Here is a 21912-nt window from a genome sequence, read left to right on the forward strand (position 1 = left end):
TCAATTGTGATCATTACTAAAGTTAACTAATCGCTAGTTCAGTATGCAATTATAGTGTTTTTTCAACAGGGTTGATTATTGACGTTAACTGTTCTTGCAAATTGTGTCAACGGTGGTGCTGATTGCTGAAGTTAAGTGTTCAACAAATTTTTTGAGGATATAAATCACAGATCTCAATTAATACTTTCTTTTGGGCCATGATAATGATGATAGTGATTATCAAACTATGTGATAATTTTACCTTCTGTAAGTGATGCTAGTGAGTGAAATATATTTGCTTCTTACCACAGTGATCGTAATGATCGTTAAAATCAATAATGTAAGTTTCATATAAGGATGAAGATCATTTGTTTAATACTAGTTGCACGTTAGTTCCTATTGGTAGACTAGCGATTATTCGATATTATTTTATGACACTATCCATCGACGTTTCTTTCTTCATTTATTTTCTTTCATTGATACCAGTTATAAACGGCTGGGTTAAATAAATTCAGTCATTAATCAGGAAGATAAGATTAATTTTAAAATCTGTACTTATTGGATTATACATTCAACATTTTATTAATGAATATTGTGGTTCAGTGAAACATTCCAGTTAAATAATTTAATTTAAATATCAAAGTCACTTCATTTCATGTCGTCTGCTTGTGACACAGCATGATGCGATAATTTGTTTGTTGAGATATCAGGGACCCTAACATTGAATTTTTGAGCACCATGCCTTGCCAAAGGGGCAAGTTAACCTGTCAAGTAAATGCATTTCTTTATATAATAATCGATTCAACTATAACCAGAGGTTGTTTTAGTTCGATTAAGGATCCATTTGGTGGCTGATGACATCCTACGTGATATTTTATAATCGGTGGATAACCTTGATTAAGAAAAATTCGGAGTCCGGTCACGGAAATTGAATCTTTACGGATGAAGTGAATCGATCAACGGCGATAATTGCTGTCCCACAATAATTTTCAGGCTTTTCTCTTTTTCATTCCTTCCCTGATTTTCATTTTTGTCAATGGCAAATTCACGTCAAATTAAATTAATAATAATAATAATAATTTTAAAAATAGCTTTATTCTAAGAAAATCCGCTTAATCTACATTTATGTTAAATTTTGTCACCTGTGTTGTAAAAATTTTTATTTTATTTTGCTATTTGCTTTAGGTCGCACCGACACAGATAGGTCTTACGGCGACGATGGGATAGGAAAGGCCTAGGAATGGGAAAGAATCGGCCATGGTCTCAATTAAGGTACACTTGCCTGGTGTAAAAATGGGAAACAAGGTAAAACCATCTTCAGGGTTGCGGACAGTGGGATTCTAACCCACTATCTCCCCGATGCAAGCTCACAGCTGCGTGCCCCTAATCGCATAGCCAACTCGCCCGGGTATTTTATTTTGATGCTTCACATCTCATTCATAAGTACCTTCCCAGATAATAAATCCATTCCAGCCCACTTCTTGAATTTTATTTCAAGTAAAGTTGAGTTTCCTTATGCCACACAGCGATTTAAGTTAACAGATAACTGAAGGATCCGAAAACCCTGAGACCAACAGAGTCTACATCTACAAGAGCCAGAGACAGGCGCAGTATCTCCATTAAAAAACGAAGTTAGTACCGTTTTCTCGATAGATATTGGCACTCTGGAAACATATTGAAGTTTCATTAGGTGCCCCTTCTTAATATTATGTCCGACCACTTTAACGGTTTATATAATATCTAAGCTGACACACACTGTATATCTGAGAAGGAACACTGACTTTGCCTTTTGTTGTGTAGAAGAAGACCAAATTCTGGAAACTGTTCACGAAGACTTTGTTTCATTAACTCTAAAGAAACCAATACCTTCAATATCCCCTGCGAGCAGGGGCAGTAGAATACATCCACGCTATCCCCTGTCTGTGGTAACAAGCGACCCCAGAGGCTCCGCGTTGATTGGAGACCACGGAGAACCTGGCTAAGTCTGGCATTGCCAGTTACTTTTTTCAGGCTCCTCAATTTAATCTTCCCTATCCGACTTCTCTTGGTCTGTCCTGGTTCTCTTGCGACTCTCGCCAAGTTAGGCCTGCGAGGCCTGGAGAATATTTCATTTTCACCTCCTCAACATGTCAACATATTCTAATTATAGGATCTTTTACTCTTAGTACTTATTTTATAAATTAGGGAATTATTTCACTTCAGTCTCTTTGATAAAGATTTGGCTGATTGTCACAAGGATAATCATATCGGAGTTTAATGTTTCCACGCAAAGATTGCCTGCAGCTTGGATACTGCTATTTTTAATAGCTTCTTACAATTTACTTTACGTAGCGACAATGGATAGGAGAGGGAAGGAAGTGAACATGGTCTTAATTAAGTATTAGCCTTAGCATATGACTGGTGTGAAAATTGGAAAACACGGAAAATCATATTCAGGGCTGCAGACAGTGGTGTTCTAATCGACTCTCTTCCTAATGAAAGTTGAAACCTACGTCATATCATTTTCGATTACCCCTTAGGGAGTCTTGAATTTCTTCTCGAGATTTTCCGTTTGTCTCCGGGACCAAAAACCATATGAAAATGAAACTCGCGATGCTCGTTGAACTAAATATACCATAGGAAACATCATTACCTAGATATATTTGCATATCAGGGAATTCCTTTGTTAGTACAAACGCCATTCCCCAGCTTAAAAAGGAAGCCATTGGGTTAATCCATTTTTGATGTTTACTGGGGACCAGCTCTGCCGTCAACAACCATGGCAATTGACTAAAACCGGCGGTATAAGTAATCACATATATTATTAGTGCTGTAATTGGCACCCAGTTCCAAGAACTAACATCGTAGTTGTTGTCATTGTAATGGAAATATGCACTGAGCACTGCAAGACACACTGCTGTTACAAGTGTAGAGAACAGTAGCATAGGTCTTCTGCCCCAACGATCCACGTAGAAAGAGGAGCAGAATTCAGAAGCAGCCATGCATCCAGCAACAATGGTACTGGACATGTTGCTTGACATCTTGCTGCCAGAACTCTGGAAGATTGACACCGTGTAGAAGAGAATGGCGTTTATACCAGCCACTTGCTGTAAGAACATCAAGCCCAGCACAATTCCAGCTGTTTTTAGAAGTGTTGATTGAGAGGACAAGTCACCGAAGAACTCCATCATGCGATCCATAAAAGGTATAGAACCACTTTCTGCCTTTTCTTTATTCAAGTGTTCTTTAATACAATCTATTTCACTTTGTATATCTTCCAGATTCTTCCCTTTTCGTAGCCATGTCAATGATTTCATAGCATCGTCCATTCGGTCTTGAAGAATCAAATAGACAGGAGATTCTGGCATGCAAATAAAGGTACACACGAATATTACTGGTATGATACAAGAAACAATGGAAAACCACATGTAAGATAAGAAGCAACCTAATAAATTCACAAAGAATACTCCAGCGCTCATGCTGGAATCAAGATAGACCCCGAGAGCACCACGAATGCCGTCTTCTGAAATTTCTTCATTGTACTGCGCTACGAGAACTGTCGTTCCTCCGATTCCCAAACCAGCAATGAATCGTCCAACGTACATCAAAGTCAGCTGTAACATACAAGGATACCATGGTTAATGCGATAATTCAATACTTCTGTAATAAAATCATTAAACATCACGTTACCTGTAAGAACTATTTCTACTGCCTTCAATTAAATCAATTAGTTCAATTTAAGAGCAACGAAAATTATGAAGGACTGTATAGACAATCATGGTATGTTATTCATTATCAGGGTCGTTTATGGATATTGGTGAGTCCGGTCGCCGGGGTACCCCATTCTGTTACGAACGTAGAATGGTAACCCCACAACCAATAATCACACGGATTGAAGTCGAGGGACCGACTAGCCAAGCATGACATGCCGCGATTACAGGCGCATCTGACGCCCTCTCTCAAGACAGTTTCTTGTATAACGTACACGGGTTCCCAAGGGGCATCGTGTTGCTATCCAGTGCCATCTGTTGGCCTGTTTGTGCACTCCTTGTTGGTGTCAATAAAACCCCATGTCATGTCAAGCATGTGTGGTCATTTGTACCTGACGTGTTGCTGTCCAGTGCCATTTGTTGATCATTTTTTGTATTTTATTTTGGTGTCAAAAAGAAACCCATGTCATGCCAATCATGTGTGTCAATTATTTCCTCTCTACCTCCAATATTCCGTGAAGTATTGCTTCGTCAAATGTTAACGGACTTTTGAGTTATCCTGTATATGAGGACCTGATTTTTGAAAATGTATATGCACAAACGCAAATACATATTTTATGGGTTTATTGGACTCATTGTATATGCTAAACATAAAAGCACATTTCAGGCTATGCATTTCAAATTAAGTATAATGTGAAACATCCTGAACAAAATTGGCTGTGCCTTCGTGTTGGAAATCCCTTGTAAGCAACTTTCTGATTAACATATAACGAGATAACAGTATTGTATGCCAACTCGTTGTCGGGCTATTGAAAGAAAGGGATAGGGTGGGCATTCCTTTCACCATATGGACGGTATACCATGTAAGCAACTTCTTCAATGAATTCCGTTCCAGGTGAAATTGGAAAGAAAATGAAATGCAAGTTAGAGAAGGTGATATACTCGAAACGAGGACTAAAGAAAATCAAAAAATTAGTCAGTACTTGAGTGGAATCAAGGTGCCTTTGCCAGATGAATGTTCGGAACTTTATATCAGGTGTCTGATGCCAGTGTATAAATTTTGTCCTATCACTTTAGTTGATATAGAAAGGTCATTCTGAGCCTATAAACTTATTTTGACAGACAACGGGCATAATTTGACTCCATAAAACATGGAAAAACTTGCAGTTATAAGTTGTGATGCTTCTTTCCGCATCCGTAATACATGTACAAACTGAGTAAATAAAAATAAAATTTGTTTATACCTTAGTGCATGTTTTTCAATTTTAATGCATATACTCCATAATTTAAAAGCGTAATCGCATGCATATTTTAATCGTTTTAGTGCATAAAGATCCGGTCTTTAATCTGAAAGTACGTTACTTGAAGACATGATATTGTATAGGCTTTTGGGCTTGTGCCGTGTCAAGAAAATAAGGTGAAACAAAGAAGAATTCTCGACTGTCGAGGAGAAAGGCTTCTTAAACAATGACACTTTTGAATTTGGAACGTTATAATAGAAGTGGAGGTGGAAATGGCACGTTTGATCACCACCAGATGGCCCCTAGGATGTAGCACAACGTTAGAGTTCGAAGCGGAAGCTGACCGAACCATCACAGTCAGACTAAGCGGTTCACATGACGTGTTTGCGTAACATATGCCAGGTGTAAGACATAGATATAGGCCTGGAATGAAACATCTGGCGACAAGGAACGTACGAATTTGGAAAAGACCGAGACGAAATAACAATAGTGAAGGGCCAGCGAAGGGAACTACCTACGTAAATTCTTAATGGCTGGCAACCAGGTATTACTTAACGTTAACTAACGTTACTTGAACTTCGTAATGTTATGACTGATGGGTTATGGGTGCATCATTCTGGCAGTGATCACACTCCTTATATCAGATGTCTGATGTCAGTGATGCGTACTGGAAGTTACCGATGTTTTGTTAAGTAAGTACCGTTTTGATATTCCGCCGATGCAGCGCTGCGGTCGACATTCCGTGCATGCGCGCTGTGTACCTGCATCTATTGGCAAGGCTGAGACGCCATTACGGCAATAGTCGCCCTTGTGTACGATATTCATCGTGAGATCTGTGCAGTTTACAGACCAAACATTATGAGCGATGGAATGGTTAGGAAATGGGTTCAAGCATTCAAAGGTGGCCGCAAAGATATGCATGATGAAGAACGGAGTGGACGACCTTCAGTCATTAGTAAAGATTTGGTGCGGGCAGTTGACCGAGCAGTGAGAGAAGCTTTCAAACCCTTTGCACTCAGAAAACGAATAACAGGCCGGACTTCACAGTCGGCGGGACTCTCGATCGGCGAGGCTATTTCAAATGCTTGCCAACAAACGTATACAAGGGCGACTATTGCCGTAATGGCGTCTCAGTCTTGCCAATAGATGCAGGTACACAGCGCGCCTGTACGGAATGCCGACCGCAGCGCTGCATCGGCGGAATATCAAAACGGTACTTACTTAAAAATCATGCCTCGTACTTCTTAATCCTTATGACTTCGATCTTATTCCCAAAGTAAGCAGCCATTGCGAGGAAAACGAGCATTTCTACTTGTGGCAGTGCACATTGACGAATCCCGTGCAGCTGAGAACAGCCATGCGAAAACACTAAATATACCATCAAGGAAGAAACTTGAAAATTCCAAGGCCTTGGGCAGAAGTGAAGTATGTCGCGACGAAGACAGACAGAAACAGGCCATTCTTGGGGGAACAATGTCCCGCACGGTGTAGAACCAATGTCGTATAGGCATTGTCTGCGCATTATTATGAAATATATTTATTTTTACACTAACTCAGACAATTTGAACATATCTTTCTTTAGCGTATGGCTGGTGCTGGGAGTGTCCGAGGACGTGTTCGGCTCGCCAGTCCTGTAGCCGCTGTTCCCGGTATATCGAATAAGAGTGAACTATACCAAGCGGCTTACGAGCGCTGTACTTTCTACTTATAAATGTTCCGCATGCACAAATGATGAATGGGATATCTACTAACTGATTTTCACTGGGGCACTACTACCAGCAGGCAGGTTACGTCAGAATATGAAGAGATAACAACTGGACGGTCGCTCGCAACATGTTCCTCTGCGCTACCCGTCTAATGCAACCCCATAGATTTTTTTTGCTTGTTGCTTTACGTCGCACCGACAATGATAGGTCTTATTGCGACGATGGGACAGGAAAGGGCTAGGAGTGGGAAGGAAGCGGCCGTGGCCTTAATTAAGGTACAGCCCCAGTATTTGCCTGGTGTGAAAATGGGAAACCACGGAAAACCATTTTCAGGGCTGCCGATAGTGGAGTTCGAACCTATTACCTCCCGAATACTGGATACTGGCCGCACTTAAGCGACTGCAGCTATCGAGCTCGGTACCCCTTAGATTAGTAGACCTCGTTTACGATCGCGTAGTATAAGGCTGGTGTATGTACCAGTGTACAGCAGCATTACATTTGCTGTCTGCATATCGGTAATGGCTAGTGTGTTCAGCAACGACGAATACACAGACATCATTTCAATCTGTGAAGAGTCTGGTGAGAATTCAGCCGAAGCTCCAAGCAGACGCATTTCGCCGAACAGTATTAGTTTTTTGTTTCATATAAACAACTCTTGCATAGAGTGGAATGTCTACAGGTGTATAAAATAATAAGTTATTAAATTTTAATTTTTGCACCTTTGGTGTATTTACAAATGCACCCTGTTATGGAACGTGTGCAGTAAAATGACTGGTGTTTGTTTCACAACGTCCACAATAGAGCACGTTGTAGCAGTCCTTTGAAAACAAGTGATTAGGCATCCCATGCATCACTAGTGCATGCGGGACACTTGTGAGTAGGAAGTACGGCGCTCGCGAGCCGTCTGATATATACACCGCTTAGTGAGACAGTTGTCCTTGGAGATAGGTGTAATTGTAGGGTTTAGGAAAGGAAATGAAGCGGCCGTGGTCTTGAGAAAGGTACAATCCTCGCATTTACCTGAAATTGAAATGGAAAACCCAGGAAAACTATTTCGTAGATGGCCAACGGGGGATTCCAACCCACCTATCTCCCAAGTACAGAGCTAGCAATCATAACTGGCCGTCCCGAAACGCATTGAGCTAATCTGTTCAGGTATATAAAATGATAAGTATTGTGATTTTTACTCAATCTATTAATTAAACCTCGTCTTCACATACACGCCCCTGTATTCAGGTTTACTAAATTGAAGAAAAATAATAATAAATACAAACTCTCCTAGTTTGTAAGAAATTCTCTTAACCTTCAGAACTGAATTATGATGTTATAATCCGTGAATAATGTTGAGTATAGTACTCACCGAAGTGTCGGAAAACAAAATAAGCATCCACCCCACAATATAAGGAATGGCCAATGAAAGGATCGTTTTCTTCCGTCCGATATAGTCGCTGAGGTATCCTACAGGCAAGGATCCCACTGTGGCCCCTAGTGGCACAAGGCAGCTGATCCATGATCCTTCTTCTATTGTCACGTACAGTGGGAGGTCAACATCGTCCTGTTCTCGCTGTAGTAGTGGCAGGGCTGGAGACGACCATCCTAGGCACATTCCCGCACTTAAAGCAGCCAGGTTAGCTGAAAAGGAAAGATGATTGTAACGATATTTGGTTTATTATCTTACTTTCAGAAACTCTTCAGCTACGAGGGAGATTTGAATCTGGAAGTGCCATCCAGTTTAATAAAAAGATAAATGGAGAAAAGAATCACAATTGAAGAGGTCAAGGATGCCTCGAAGAAGATGAAGACAAATAAAGCCCCAGACATTGATGACATCTAGGCGGAAATAATGAGGGAACGGGGATTAGCAGTTATTAAGTGGCTTCTCCGACTCCTTAATGCATGCTGTTGTAGTAAAGACGTCCCGCGGAAGTGGATAATCAGTATTATTGTACCTGCATGAAAAATATAGGAGATACCTTCCAATCTGAGCAGTATAGCGGAGGTAAATCTTCTATATCAATTTCTGAAAGTTGGTGGAAAGGTAATCGAAGAAACTGACAGTAATAACCTCACGTGCATGGCACTAGAAACAGCATATGTCACTGCCTCTCGAAGCTTGTACGTTGGCTTCTTGAAGTAGTGTGGTCTTGGGCAATTTTTCTGAAATGGTATCGAATATGCTCTCTAGGACAGTGGACAAAGTACGATGCCTTCCATTTATACCCGCTTGAACCGCTCTAAAACTCTAAGGATTTGACTATGAAGAGTTATTTCCCTATACTGCTCAGGGCTTCAGTCTGGTGGATAAGTTCAACATAACAATTGGACTTCTTTTTGTCTTGGTGATGGAATACATCAGCCAGGCGATTAAGTAAGTGAGATTCATCGGAAAACAATGTAAGCAGATAATCTAGAGCTTACTGTCTACACTAAGTAGGAGTTAAGAAATATGATGAGGAAACTGAAGTCATGTAGCTCGGCTATAAAAATGAGAATATTTCACTCGCCAACCAGTTTAGCTATATTTTCGGACAGTAGAAAGGAAGAGGAAATACGGAGAAGAATTACTAGTTCATGACTTTGAGTAAAACGTGCCTCTGGAATGTTGTATGTTCCTAGACTTAGCATGAAGCTGAAAGGAAAACTGTGTACTTCCTCTGTCAGGTCTCGCTCATGCATGACCTGGAAAGTCTAGGTCTGAAAAATCCGAGGAGAGGAAAGTCGAGGTGGCTGAAAACAACGCCATAAGAAGTGTTATTTGCTGAAAGTAGAATTCAGAGAAGTTCAAGAAGGTTCAGACTCATGAAAGTGGCTCCATATTGAGTGAACCCTTAGCGAGGAGGTAACAACACTAGGTTGAGGTTGGCAGGTCACTTACTGAGAATGCCCCGATCCTTAAGGCTCCCTCTTGTACACCTACGTTATGATCCTTGTCCTCCATGAGAATCCTTATTATCTCCCTCAAACTCCTCTTTCATACGTTTAATGCCACTAACACCCACAGTCCCTACACATGCATTCTTTAGTCATTCTTTACGGAAAAATGAAAAAATCAAGAAAAATAAAATAACGTGTTCCGTAAATTTCGGAAAACAAAAGAGAGAAGTACTGTCTATGCTACTACACAAAGATCACACGACAAATATGTAAACAATATCTAACTAATAAAATAACTGTGGGTCTACTACAATACTTCTAGGAGTATTATGACAATAATTATTATGTTATCCTAGCATGCGATAGAAGACTTCCGTTAATTACTGAATATCGAAAGATTTACACAAGAATTATACAATAGTAAAGCAAGCAAGTACTATCTAATAAAATAACTGCCTACTTTTCTAAACTTCACTTAAAAGTGTCTTAATTTCAACAAGTTAATGGAAATAATAGAAATGTGGTTAATCTAAGTAGTTAGATTATTACTGTTGGTAGATTATTATTAATATAATTACTGGTGGCGGAAAAGGCAACCCGTAACTGCTGAAAAAGAGGGAAACCTAAAATAATTTCTCAACAGCTTCTCCTAAAACTACGCCGGAGTATTGAAATACCAATATCGGAAGATATGAATTTGATTATTAATTTTTACTCGACCGTATGCCCACAATGGTATATTTGAATGCGAAGACAATACACCGACAATACAAAGACCGCTAACTGCCTTTTCAGTGAAATGCCATATCGTCGTCATGCTTCAAAATACCGTTATGTGACAATGTTGTCGGAGAAATACTGACCGGCAGCCCATGTATCACTTAGAATCTCCATCCTGGCATTTTCTTAGTTACCTGGTGTCGTCACTTTTACAATTGGATGCCCTTCCTGACGCTAATATTATGCGAACGAATATACTGTATTCATCCCTGGGGTTATTCTCTAGTAAATTTTCGTGTCATATGTTGTATGGAAATGTGTATTAAAATGACCACTTGGTCCCTAAGCTGGAGGAATTAGGGCAGACAAAGTCAAAACCCCGACCAGGCCAGGAATCGAACGTAGAACCCTCTGAACCAAAGGCCACTACGATGAACATGCAGCGAAGGAGCCGTATAGTTTTAATAATAATAACATAATTGTATGGCTTTTTCTACCTGATTGCACATGCTGTGAAGTGGTGCGTGCAATTTAAGTAGCTTGCCCATTCATTTCAACAATTTAATTTGACTGCTATCAAGTAGTGAAAGGGAACTCTACTGGATCAATCTTATGGTCGACACACTTTGGTCTGATGGCGTCATCAGAGGTAAAAAATGCCATCAACACTGCCATGAAGTGCCAGAATTGACTGGGCTCTAAACCACAATCGTAAGTCGAATTCAATATCACTGATCCGCTAACAAGGCAGATTATAACATTAGTAAAAACTAATTATCGCATTTCTTACTTCCAGTGGGAACTGAAGTTTAATTGTGCCAATGCATCTGCGTTCCGGATATAAGAAGGCCAATCCATCGACACACCAACGTAAAAACGAAACGTGAAATTCAAAAGAAGGCGGAGAACAAAGCAAGTATGCTCGAATGTAAGTGTATTGGGTATCCTGCCCGAAGGCTTGTTTGATCCTAAATAACTCCGCCTTCAGCCGTCATAGATAGCTTGGGCATCACTGAATAAGCAGCGAGGAGTGAGTTAGTTTCCCGTTGCTTTCGTCACCGTTCCAAAATTTGTAAGTCTGTATGAATCTTCCAAGCCCAATGAACTGCACTCCCCAATCGATCCCATGAGAGGCATTTTCACGTCATTCATAACAGGGACTGGCTGCATAAGGAATGGCATTACTAGCATCGCTACTACCCCGGACGTTTCAACATCGGCAAAGCCAAGGATGAGATTGAGACAGGTCAATGAAAGTATTTTAGCCCATACCAAAAGACACAGTACACTGTAAAGATGATATCTTGCGAGCGGAGGCATAATGTTCGAATACATATAAACATATTATAGTTCACTCGTGTTTTAAGATTGTACTAGACAGGCTGAATAGCTCATGTGGTAGAGTGCTGACGTGAGCTCATATTGGCGGGTTTGATCCCGGCTCATTTCAAGATGCGGAAATACGCCAACCTCGTGTCCGTAAATTTATCGGCACTATAAAAGAACTCCTGCGGGACAAAATTCGGCACATTGCCGTATCCGAAAACAGTAAAAATGTTACTGAGACTTAAAACCAACAACATTATCATCTATCCTCAGGTGGGCGAGTACACTAACCCTCTACCCGAGATTTAAATCCTCCTTTTCCATGCTAGAGCCTGGGATCGACGCCAGGTCAATCAAGGGATTATACTCATTATTACACATGCGTTCCCATGACTTTGGTAATTAACTGATAAAGAAGTAATGACACATTACCTACAAGAGCAGCTAGATGTTGTCTGAGCACAGACCAATCACGTCCAGTACGTCCTTCAACTTCATCGTCAATATTTTTAACCACAGTCACTTCCTTCAATTCAGTCATCTTCAAGAGCACTGTTTCATTACTAAAAGTATTTCTGCTACTGAAACTCACTTATCTGACCAGTCAAAGTATGCTGAAAGATAATACAAGAGGCACTTGAAAGATTAATGCTACCTTGCACCTCATGCAGACGACTAATGCGCACACGTAAAAAAATTATAAACGTTATTTTTCTTAATGAAATCTCTATAAAAATAAAATCACTTTTTCCAGTAACTGATTGTCTTTAGTGAAATGGAAAGTTTATTATTCTAGGGCATTGGGTGTCGGGAGCGTCCAAGGGCAGCTTTGACTCACCTAGTGCAGGTCTTTCTATATTACCCCCATGGATGACCTGCGTACTTGGATATGGGATTATGGCAATGTTTGTGATAATGGAAGAGGGTAAAACTAGGTGTCGGCACATAGCATACTCGTGTCGAATATCACCAAGGGTCCTGCTCAAGTCTTAACGTCCGCATTCGACCAACGACTCATCATCAACAGCGTCATATGCTCTCGATCCATTGAAATGAAATGAAATGGCGTATGGCTTTTAGTGCCGGGAGTGCCCAAGGACAAGTTCGGCTCGCCAGATGCAGATCTCGCCCGTAGGCGACCCGCGCGTCGTGATGAGAATGGAATGATGATGAAGACGACACATACACCCAGCCCCAGTGCCAGCGGAATTAACCAATTACGGTTAAAATTTCTGACCCTGCCGGGAATCGAACCCGGGACCCCTGTGGCCAAAGGCCAGCACGCTAACCATTTAGCCATGGAGCCGGACTCTCGATCCATTTGAACACTCTAATTGAATCCAGACTTTTGCCACGCAATCTGGTGATTAGAAACAACATTCGGATGGCCAATATTCTGATGGTGCTTTTTTTTCCACCAACGGGTCTGGAAACGGCTAACCATGGTGTCAGACAATTTAAACACAACGGCTTAACGATCATAGCCACGGGGTAGGCTGTTAGAAAGTTAGAAGGTTTCATTAATGTTTCATCAGCACTCGTATATTGCCAAGGTATTAGTACACCTAGCTGTGCTGCAGACTCTTGTACTGGAAAGTTACAACGGTCTGCAGCTTTCAGTTATGTTTCACGTGTGTACTGTTTGTCAACAACAATGACAAGAATGTCAAGGATGTGGTGGTAATGTTATTGGGCAACCATCCTCTCTTGACACTTATCAGGAGTGAAAGAGGAAGGAGGCCGATGACCTTAGATGTTAGGCCCCTTAAACAACAAGCATCAAGCAAGAAAGAGGAAGGGGTGGGTAAAAGGGCATGGACATGAATGGTTCCCTGACCTCACACATGTAATACCATCGAGTTCAGAAGAGAACAAGATTAGACCAAAGGAGATCGAACACGAGAGATTAAAACGACGATCCTGACATAAGTGGCAGCAATGTCAGACTCAGCTAGAAGATCCGTGGTCAACAACTCACACTCTGAAATTCAGAGCCCCTGGAGCCCTGGAAGTTACCCGCTCGCATTCCTTTCTTACGATGGCAGGGAATATCGTGGATGTATTCTATGGTCCCCCATTCGCAGCAGGTAACGGCCGGGTGCAAGGCAACATCACGTTGAACTCTGTGTCGCTCATCAGCTGCTGTATCCGTCATTGACACGTTAGGTGACTGGCGGTTTATGAGGCGGAGCAGATTTCCAGGAATTCCCTCTAATGACATGTGGTCGAGTGTTGGCTTTGGATGTTCAAAACCATCGGAGGTCCATTTCCTGTTATTTCCAATTACAACAATCAGAATAACCATGTTATGCATCGCTAGACCAAGCGCCAAAACACCATTCTGAGATAATTGAGTTAAAAGTTTCCAGTCGATCAAAAATCCATTTATTGTTAAATTTTCCTAATTTTTGCAATAAGTAAGAATTATTATTTTTGAACTCCTTTGTAAAACCTCAAGCTATTTACTTATCAAGCAACGCTAAAAATAAATAAAATGGCGGTTGGTCTAATTGCGTTTGTTGTTTGATTGTGCATTTTTGTTTTGCATCAACAGACTAAGTGACTTTTAAGTCCTTTGGTCGCGTTATGCGTAACTAAACAGTACATTAGTACTAGTCTGTGATAAGGCATAAGTAAACTACACGATGTTTCTGAAATTTACAGTTCAAGAAATAAATAATCATTTCACTATATTGAACACATAATCGTAAATTAAGTTGTAAATTACATTACCTAAGATACAAATCATTTGTGAAATCTACAGTTTAACGTTATCGAATTATGAAATAAGTCGGTTATTTTTGCTCTCAAGACTGTTCTGTAGAAATTCCTTTTCTTACCGGTAGTGTGAGGAAATAGCAATAACACGCACAATTTTGCAATAAAATGAACTTTATTCTTTACTAATTGGCGCAAGCCAACGGCCGTAGCCGTGTTGAAACACCGGATCCCGTGAGATCTCCGAAGTTAAGCAACATTGGGCGTGGTCAGGAGTTGGATGGGTTGCCACGTGCTGTTGGAGCGGAAAGGAACTGGCGACCCTACCGCACGTAAACTCCGGCTCAGGAACACCTCTGCGGAGGTTCGGACCTGCCTTCGGGCAGAATAACCCTTACCTTACCAAATTTGGCACAAAACATAGTAATGTAATGTAAAACAACTGAATAAAAATGGAAATAATAAAGCTTACAAGACAACAAAAAAACCAAAATGAACCCTGATATTATGTAGTTTACACTTTAAAGTTGTCCGCCTCCGTAGCGTAACGGTTAGTGTTATTAGCTGCCGTCCTCGGGGGCCCGGGTTCGATTCCCGGTACTGCCAGAAATTTAAGAAATGGTACATGCAGCTCACCTCCAATGGGGGTGTGCCTGAAAAGAGCTGCACCACCTCGGGGTGAGGACACGAGTTTACTTTTACTTTAAAGCTTTTTATTACCTGACTTGAATCACAACACTGTAAAAAATGAATTATAGTGAAAGATACTTGATGCATCTTATAAACATAAAAAAACTCCTAAAATTAAAAGGTGCCATTGGAAGTAAGTATGTTTCACTAATTAGCATGAAACACAATACTGCCCAGTAACTAAACAAAATTTAAGAAAGAAACATAAGTGAAATCAAAATATGTCATTATTCACTTTCTATTTCGAAGTCAAGTTTTCCATTGAACCCAACGATGTCATCTTCCACACTATTACCGGTGAAGAAAGACCGATACACTGGTCTGGCATCTTCTGGAATCAGAGGCAGAAGAGACTTCAAGTCTTCAAGTTTAGGTTTTGAAATTGGTTTCCCTCCTGGCCACAGTTGAATTAAGTGTTCGCCCAAATGAAATGGTTGCGCAGAAGGTCTTCCTTTCCTTTCTTTTCTTTGAATACTCAGGCCTAATTCAGCTCCAGTGTCCTGGTCAAAGTCACTCTTCATGAAAATGCTTAGAGGTTTGTCTTTTCTGATTTCAAGTTCTCTCATTTAGAGCCAGTTTATTTTGTGATTTTCCATGTCAGATTTACGGTTTGTTATCTGTTTTTCCAGCATTTGTGTTCCAAAGAATTCTTTCTGTTCCATTCTGTGAACAACCAAAGCATTCTTTCTACGACATACTTTCATCACATTCATATAGTCATTCACAGTGTACAACTATTGATGTAGCTTCAGCGCGCACTTTATGTCACCAAAATCGCTGTCGTTGGGCAAAAACTGTGCCCTGGAAGAACATAGCACAAAGTAATCTTTTCTGGCGTAGAGTGAGTTTCCAAAATAGTTCGTTCGTTTTCTTAACCGTAAAGTTATTAGAAATCCTTATTGCATTTGTAACAATGCGTTCGGTTCTTGCTCTGATAGCCTCCATTACTGGTACCACAATGTAGGAAATACGACAGCACAATCGTTTACCATGTAAACATGCACAGTAACAATATACTAGGTTAGTAAATACTACACAGCTGATGGTGTCTGGTCTGTTATGAACCAGTGCAGCCACCTGTTTCGCTTGTCATCACTAGACCACAGACCCGTAAAAGGCGCTTGGTCTACTAGTGCATAACTAAAGATTTTTGGTTTCGTGATGCAAAACACAAAATCAAACATAGGTAAAGTGGCGCATAGATTTTAAGGCAACCGTTACTAGGACATGTACGGTGATTTTTGTCCATTTAAGTTACGTTGTTTCTCAACAGAATGCGCACAAATACTGACTTTTACGAAATGGCGCTTGGTCTAGTGATGCATAACATGGTCCAATTCACCCTATTAAAGATAAAATGTCATGAGATAAAACGTTGAAAATTTAAAAAAAACGTTGTCCGAAATCTGAACGTTTTCTAGATATTGGCAAGTAATCATTTCAGTCCCTTTGTAAGCCCCCTTCCTCCTTGGGACATCGCAATACCCGTTACCCCAGCATCAAATTTAATATAATTGTAAAATACCCTAAGTACCAAAACTAACGACACTGAATAATTGCGTTGGTGCAATATGTGTACAAAATATGTACCGTCCCGAGTTCATAACGCTTCTGAAGATTATTGAACATGTTGATGAACAAAGGTTGGTGTACGGACACAAACAGTGACGTTATCTTCTCGCGTAGTTCGGAGATATCCGTGGAACTTGATTCCAAAAGGTACCAAAACCAAAGAAAGATGAAAAATGAGCTGCGGGTGGCAGCTCTATTTTGTTATGTGTCGGAATCTCTCTAAATAAGCATTTTGTGCAAAAAGTACCAAATTCCACTCATATAGGTCTTCAAATATCACATTTGTTTTCAGGAAGTACCGCATCGATGATGATTTGGCTGCCAAGAAATACAAGATTCATTCAACTAATGAGGAGAGCGGTTTTCGTTACGCGAGATTCTGAAATCTCTCTTTGCGGGGCTTGAATTATTTTCCAGTAAGTGTTCATGCTTCCTTTTTTTTTTCTTTGATCATATGGTGATGATGGAATAGGAAAGCTAGACATGGGCAGGAAGCCGACGTGGCCTTAATTAAGGTACAGTCCCAGCATTTGCCTGGTGTGAAAATGGGAAGCCACGGCAAACCATCTTCAGGACTTCCGAAATTGGGGCTTGAAACCACTGCGGTCCGAATACAAGTTTATAGCTGCGCGCCCCTAACCGCACGGCCAACTTGCTCGATTTGATGCTTATTGCAATGGCTTACAGTGCGCAGGATTTGCCATTTTACGCTAATGTATTGTAAATTCCATAATGTCGTTAGGGATAAAAAAGATCTTTCTACAGTTGTCTTTTACGAACACTGATAACTCATAATGCTAATGTGAGTAATAATGTCTGAAAAGCTGTGAATGTTTGGCATTAGGTACCAAATTGTTTTCAACAGGTACCGAATCGATTTAAATTTCCTAAGATAAGGTTATTTCAAAAATGGCCGCAAATCTTACAGTCACGGGAATAGAACCAGCTATTGGGTGGTTGGGCCGAGTGCGTTTGCAGAGTTTCGCCCAGACGTGCCATTTGGACTCATCAGTTGGATTGGCACGCTTAGCAGTGGCAGACCAACTGTGTGGTCCCGCCCTGTTAGCAAGTAGAGATTGCTGACCTGCTAAAGGAGAAGCGAACTTCGTGCGTACTTTCTTTTTCGTCCTTCAAAAATCCGACCACCTCTTGAGTCACGTCTGTCTGGCGTCTCTTCAAATTACTCTTGGTGTTAGTTCGGTCTTTGCACGAGCTATGTATATCAAGAGTAATGGCTTCATACGGCTTCATGATTGTGACGACATTGTAACTTCCGTGTATTAAGATAGGTGGCAGTCTTACCGCTTCTGTAGCGGAAGGTTTAGCTTTCCACCGGGTAGTTGCCCGTTCTCCCACTGACTCCCTCTGAGGGGGGAAGGGGTTAAAAACTTTGAGCTCCAGGCATCTCGGCGCAGCATTTTTACCTTATAAAAGTATTTTTAAACGCTTTAAAATGAAATTCAATTACCTTCCGCATCTTCGTAAGGTCTGTTTTCGTCTTTATATGTAGAAAACTCAAGGTAATGGTATCCTTTTGTTCTTGATTATTATATGTCAGCGGCAGCTGGTGCAGAAAATCACTTGTGTGCTGTAACTTATTCCCCCGTTCAAAAAATAAAAATATTTAGAAACATGTGCGGTTTTCAAGAGGCTCGCCACTGAGTTTTCCATACTGAACAAATACGCTACACACATACACATGCCTCACACAAAACTAATTAAACACACAATAACACCTGCAATGACAAAACATTAACGAACTCAGAAACACTTGGTGTGAGTGCGCAAAAAGTAGAACTTCTCAATGTTACCAAAATCATTGAAATAAAACTAGCAACGTCGTAATGCAATATTAAATGTTATGTTGTTATAGTGAAATTTATAAACTAGACATTTTGTAATTGACAACATAAAAAGTACAATTTTTATAGTTCATCGATTTCCAAATGTGGCTATGGAATAGGCAAGTTGGGAGTATTAAAAGACCTGGCGGGAACACTGATGGCTTCCTCTACAGTATTTTGTTTTCTCGTTTGCTTTGAACGATCCCCTCTTAAATACTATTGCTGAGTCAAGAGGGTGCCACCTGCTACATTCTCATTTCGGTCGAAATACAAGCGTGACCAGTGCTGCCTCTCTGTGGTCGAACGAATCGCTGTTCTTTCCACAGCACACCGGAAAAATTGGGCACGCATACGCAAAAGCCAGAGTTCCTGCTTTCTGGCAAAAAGTTTAGAAATTCTCGCTGAGCTGTGATCTGCATAGCACCCGGCGTGGAACGCACGACTAGTTGTGTGGGGAGTTGAATGATTTCCTATTCTTTGGATAACGTCTTCTTCAAGCACTGCATTTGACTGTAGGTAATATTATCAAACTAATTTATTTTTCATTAAGACGATGTGCTGCCGCCCCTGTTATATGTGTGTTTTCTCATTACCTCCTGTTTGAGCATTTGCTTTGCTTTATGTCCTGAATTTGATAGATATACCCCTGGTTATTCCACGATATGAATGGAGAGTGTGTTTCTGTGCGTCTCGTGTGTTTTATGTTTTTTTTTCTACGACAGTATGGTCCGTGAATTTATTACATGTGTGCGCTTCTTACGTGAACTTCATCTTCTGTAACACTCGTAATTCGTGTCGGTGCGAGGTTTCACCCACTCTGTACGGATTACGACCCCTATGAAGTTTGAAGAGAGTGTTGGGATTTTCTGCTCCTGTTACTGGAATTATATTTATGTGCACACATACCGTGCTACTTGGGAACCTTTCTGTCCTGACTATTGTGTTACGCGTTGCTTGTTTTGGACCCTTGATCGATGCACTTGACCATTTTCTGTTTCAGTCGTGTTTTATTGTGTTTGTGTGCTGGTATGCGAGCGTGTGTGAATGGGTGGCTTAACGGGATGTATATCGACTGTTGGATTTTATCTTAGTTTTTATGTTATTCCTCCACCTTTTGTTTGGCCTGCCATGTTCCTTTTTCTAACACTTTAATTTTTATTCTAATATTTTAATTACGGCGGGCGTGTTTACGTTTAGGTATTTCTTGAGAGCTATGCGCATTGCCTCGTTTCTCGCCCTGATTTTTATTTCTTTGTGGTCGGGCCGTCGGGGTTTTGGTCATAGTTTAACCTATTCCTTGAGTACCGAAATAATAACAATTGATTGAGGCTGTTCTTTGGTGTGTAAGAGAGTTAATGATGATGGTATTGTTGTTTGTGTAATGTCGGGACGTAAGATCTGTTGGAAAGATCGACCTTTTTTGATGTTATAATATAAGTCGAGGTGTTATTTCTACTATGATCTGAATGCACCTACGCATTGTAAGTAGTCTACTAAGACGTCACGTTAAAAAGATGATGCTGTTCGAAAGCCTAATGCAAAGTTTGAACACGTATGTTTTCCATGATATTTATGTTTTCTTCCCCTAATATTGATTAATTTGCATTCTCTGAGTTTCTTTTATTCATTCAATAAACCAAACCTTTCATAATTTTTTTTGGGTGTTCTTACATTAGCCTCTTGTTATATAACTCCTGAGAGGCCCATCTGTAGTTCAGGGCTTGTTGTCTTGGACTTTCCCAGTCACGATCTGGACCTCGATGTATATTTAATGGGGTTTTCAAATGGGTATAGAACACTCTGTCGGGCTTGAGCCTACAATTTTGGGATCCGGAGGCTGACGTAGAAAATGTGTTTACGACTGGTTCAAACGCTTACGTGATGGACGGAAACACTTGATGGTGCGCCATGTCCGTTCTGCTTACGACTCCTCTTCCGTGCTCTTGCACCAACATCGCATGCTTCTTCATCTCTGTTTTCCCCATTTTAACACAAAACTGCATGTATTATGCATTGCAATATTTCTCTGTGGTCGGGGCGTCGGGGTTTCGGTCATCGTTTAACCTATTCCTTGAGTACCGAAATAATAACAGTTGATTGACGCTGTTCTTTGGCGTGTAAGAGAGTTAATGATGATGGTATTGTTGTTTGTGTTATGTCGGGACATTGCATCATGACACGAGTCTTCACACGTGCAGTACTACGTTTGACTGGCGCAGCAGTGTAACCTGCTTCAACTCCTTGTGTTCAACTCTACGTGGCGTTTCTCGAGATCTCTCTCTATTTACATGCGCAGTTACGCATTGTTACCACACGCTGCCATTGCGATATCGGTCCATTCACCGTTCTTCTCGAGATGTCTGTCTATTTACATGCGCAGTTACGCATTGTTACCACACGCTGCCACTGCGATATCGGTCCATTCACCGTTCTTCTCGAGATGTCTGTCTATTTACATGCGCAGTTACGCATTGTTACCACACGCTGCCACTGCGATATCGGTCCATTCACCGTTCTTCTCGAGATGTCTCTCTATTTACATGCGCAGTTACGCATTGTTACCACACGCTGCCATTGCGATATCGGTCCATTCACCGTTCTTCTCGAGATGTCTGTCTATTTACATGCGCAGTTACGCATTGTTACCACACGCTGCCATTGCGATATCGGTCCATTCACCGTTCTTCTCGAGATGTCTGTCTATTTACATGCGCAGTTACGCATTGTTACCACACGCTGCCATTGCGATATCGGTCCATTCACCGTTCTTCTCGAGATGTCTGTCTATTTACATGCGCAGTTACGCATTGTTACCACACGCTGCCACTGCGATATCGGTCCATTCACCGTTCTTAGTAGATACACCTTGTATGTTGAGCTTACAGATTCCGATTTATGAAGAAACTGTATTGCCTGCAGAAAGGTAACAGAACGTACTATGTCTTGTTCAGGATTCTGACAACGATACAAATAGTCACGAAATAGAAACGTCACTGACGGTGCTAGCGAAGATGAAATTGGTCCAGAGGAATACCAGAGGGTTGGCTAATTGCGCATGTGTTCTTCCTAACTTCCATTATTTTAGTACTGTGTTGAATTATATTTTATATTCTTCCTATCTATTAAAAGTTACGTGGGCACAGATTATCAACAGAATTAATGATTATTTATGTCTTAAATAGAAGGCCATAATGGGTTTAGGGAAAATCAAGAGTAATATCTGGTGACCATTATTAATTATTATTATTAAAATATAAACATATATATGTACATACCCATGACCCCTGCCTGCTGTCATTTAATGATGGATACAGAACTTTTGCATCCATTTCTTGGCACAGGCCAGAGCAAAGTGTAGCTTCCACTGAAGTTCCAGTCTCATCCATGGCTGTGACAATATGGAAGCTGCTGGGGTATGGGTGGTGCTGATTAATGACATTCAGAGCACAACCAGTGTGTCTGAGTGTCATGAAAGGTGTTGCTCATAGGGTTAGTTGTGCTACAATAGCACTGTCTGGTCCAGTGAGGAAAGCAATGGCAAACTACCTCACTC

At 40.8% G+C, this 21912-nt stretch overlaps 1 protein-coding gene across 2 annotated transcripts; it reads right to left on the reverse strand.

Moving 5' to 3' along the window:
- Positions 1-542: 542 nt before the first annotated feature.
- On the reverse strand, positions 543-12101 carry LOC136875383 (facilitated trehalose transporter Tret1). Of its 2 annotated transcripts, none has more exons than XM_067148937.2 (3): positions 11972-12101; positions 7976-8247; positions 543-3572 (listed from the first exon to the last, which is right to left on the reverse strand). In XM_067148937.2, exons 2-3 carry the CDS (start codon positions 8219-8221, stop codon positions 2478-2480), a joined length of 1341 nt encoding a protein of 446 aa, XP_067005038.2. In that variant the 5' UTR covers positions 8222-8247; positions 11972-12101; the 3' UTR covers positions 543-2477. The 2 variants fall into 2 exon arrangements, with proteins under 2 accessions (XP_067005038.2, XP_068084185.1); XM_068228084.1 differs by having other exon boundaries at positions 11968-12099.
- Between the last annotated feature and the right edge of the window lie 9811 nt (positions 12102-21912).

Source organism: Anabrus simplex, chromosome 6 (genome assembly GCF_040414725.1).
Source record: "Anabrus simplex isolate iqAnaSimp1 chromosome 6, ASM4041472v1, whole genome shotgun sequence".
Lineage (NCBI taxonomy): Eukaryota > Metazoa > Arthropoda > Insecta > Orthoptera > Tettigoniidae > Anabrus > Anabrus simplex.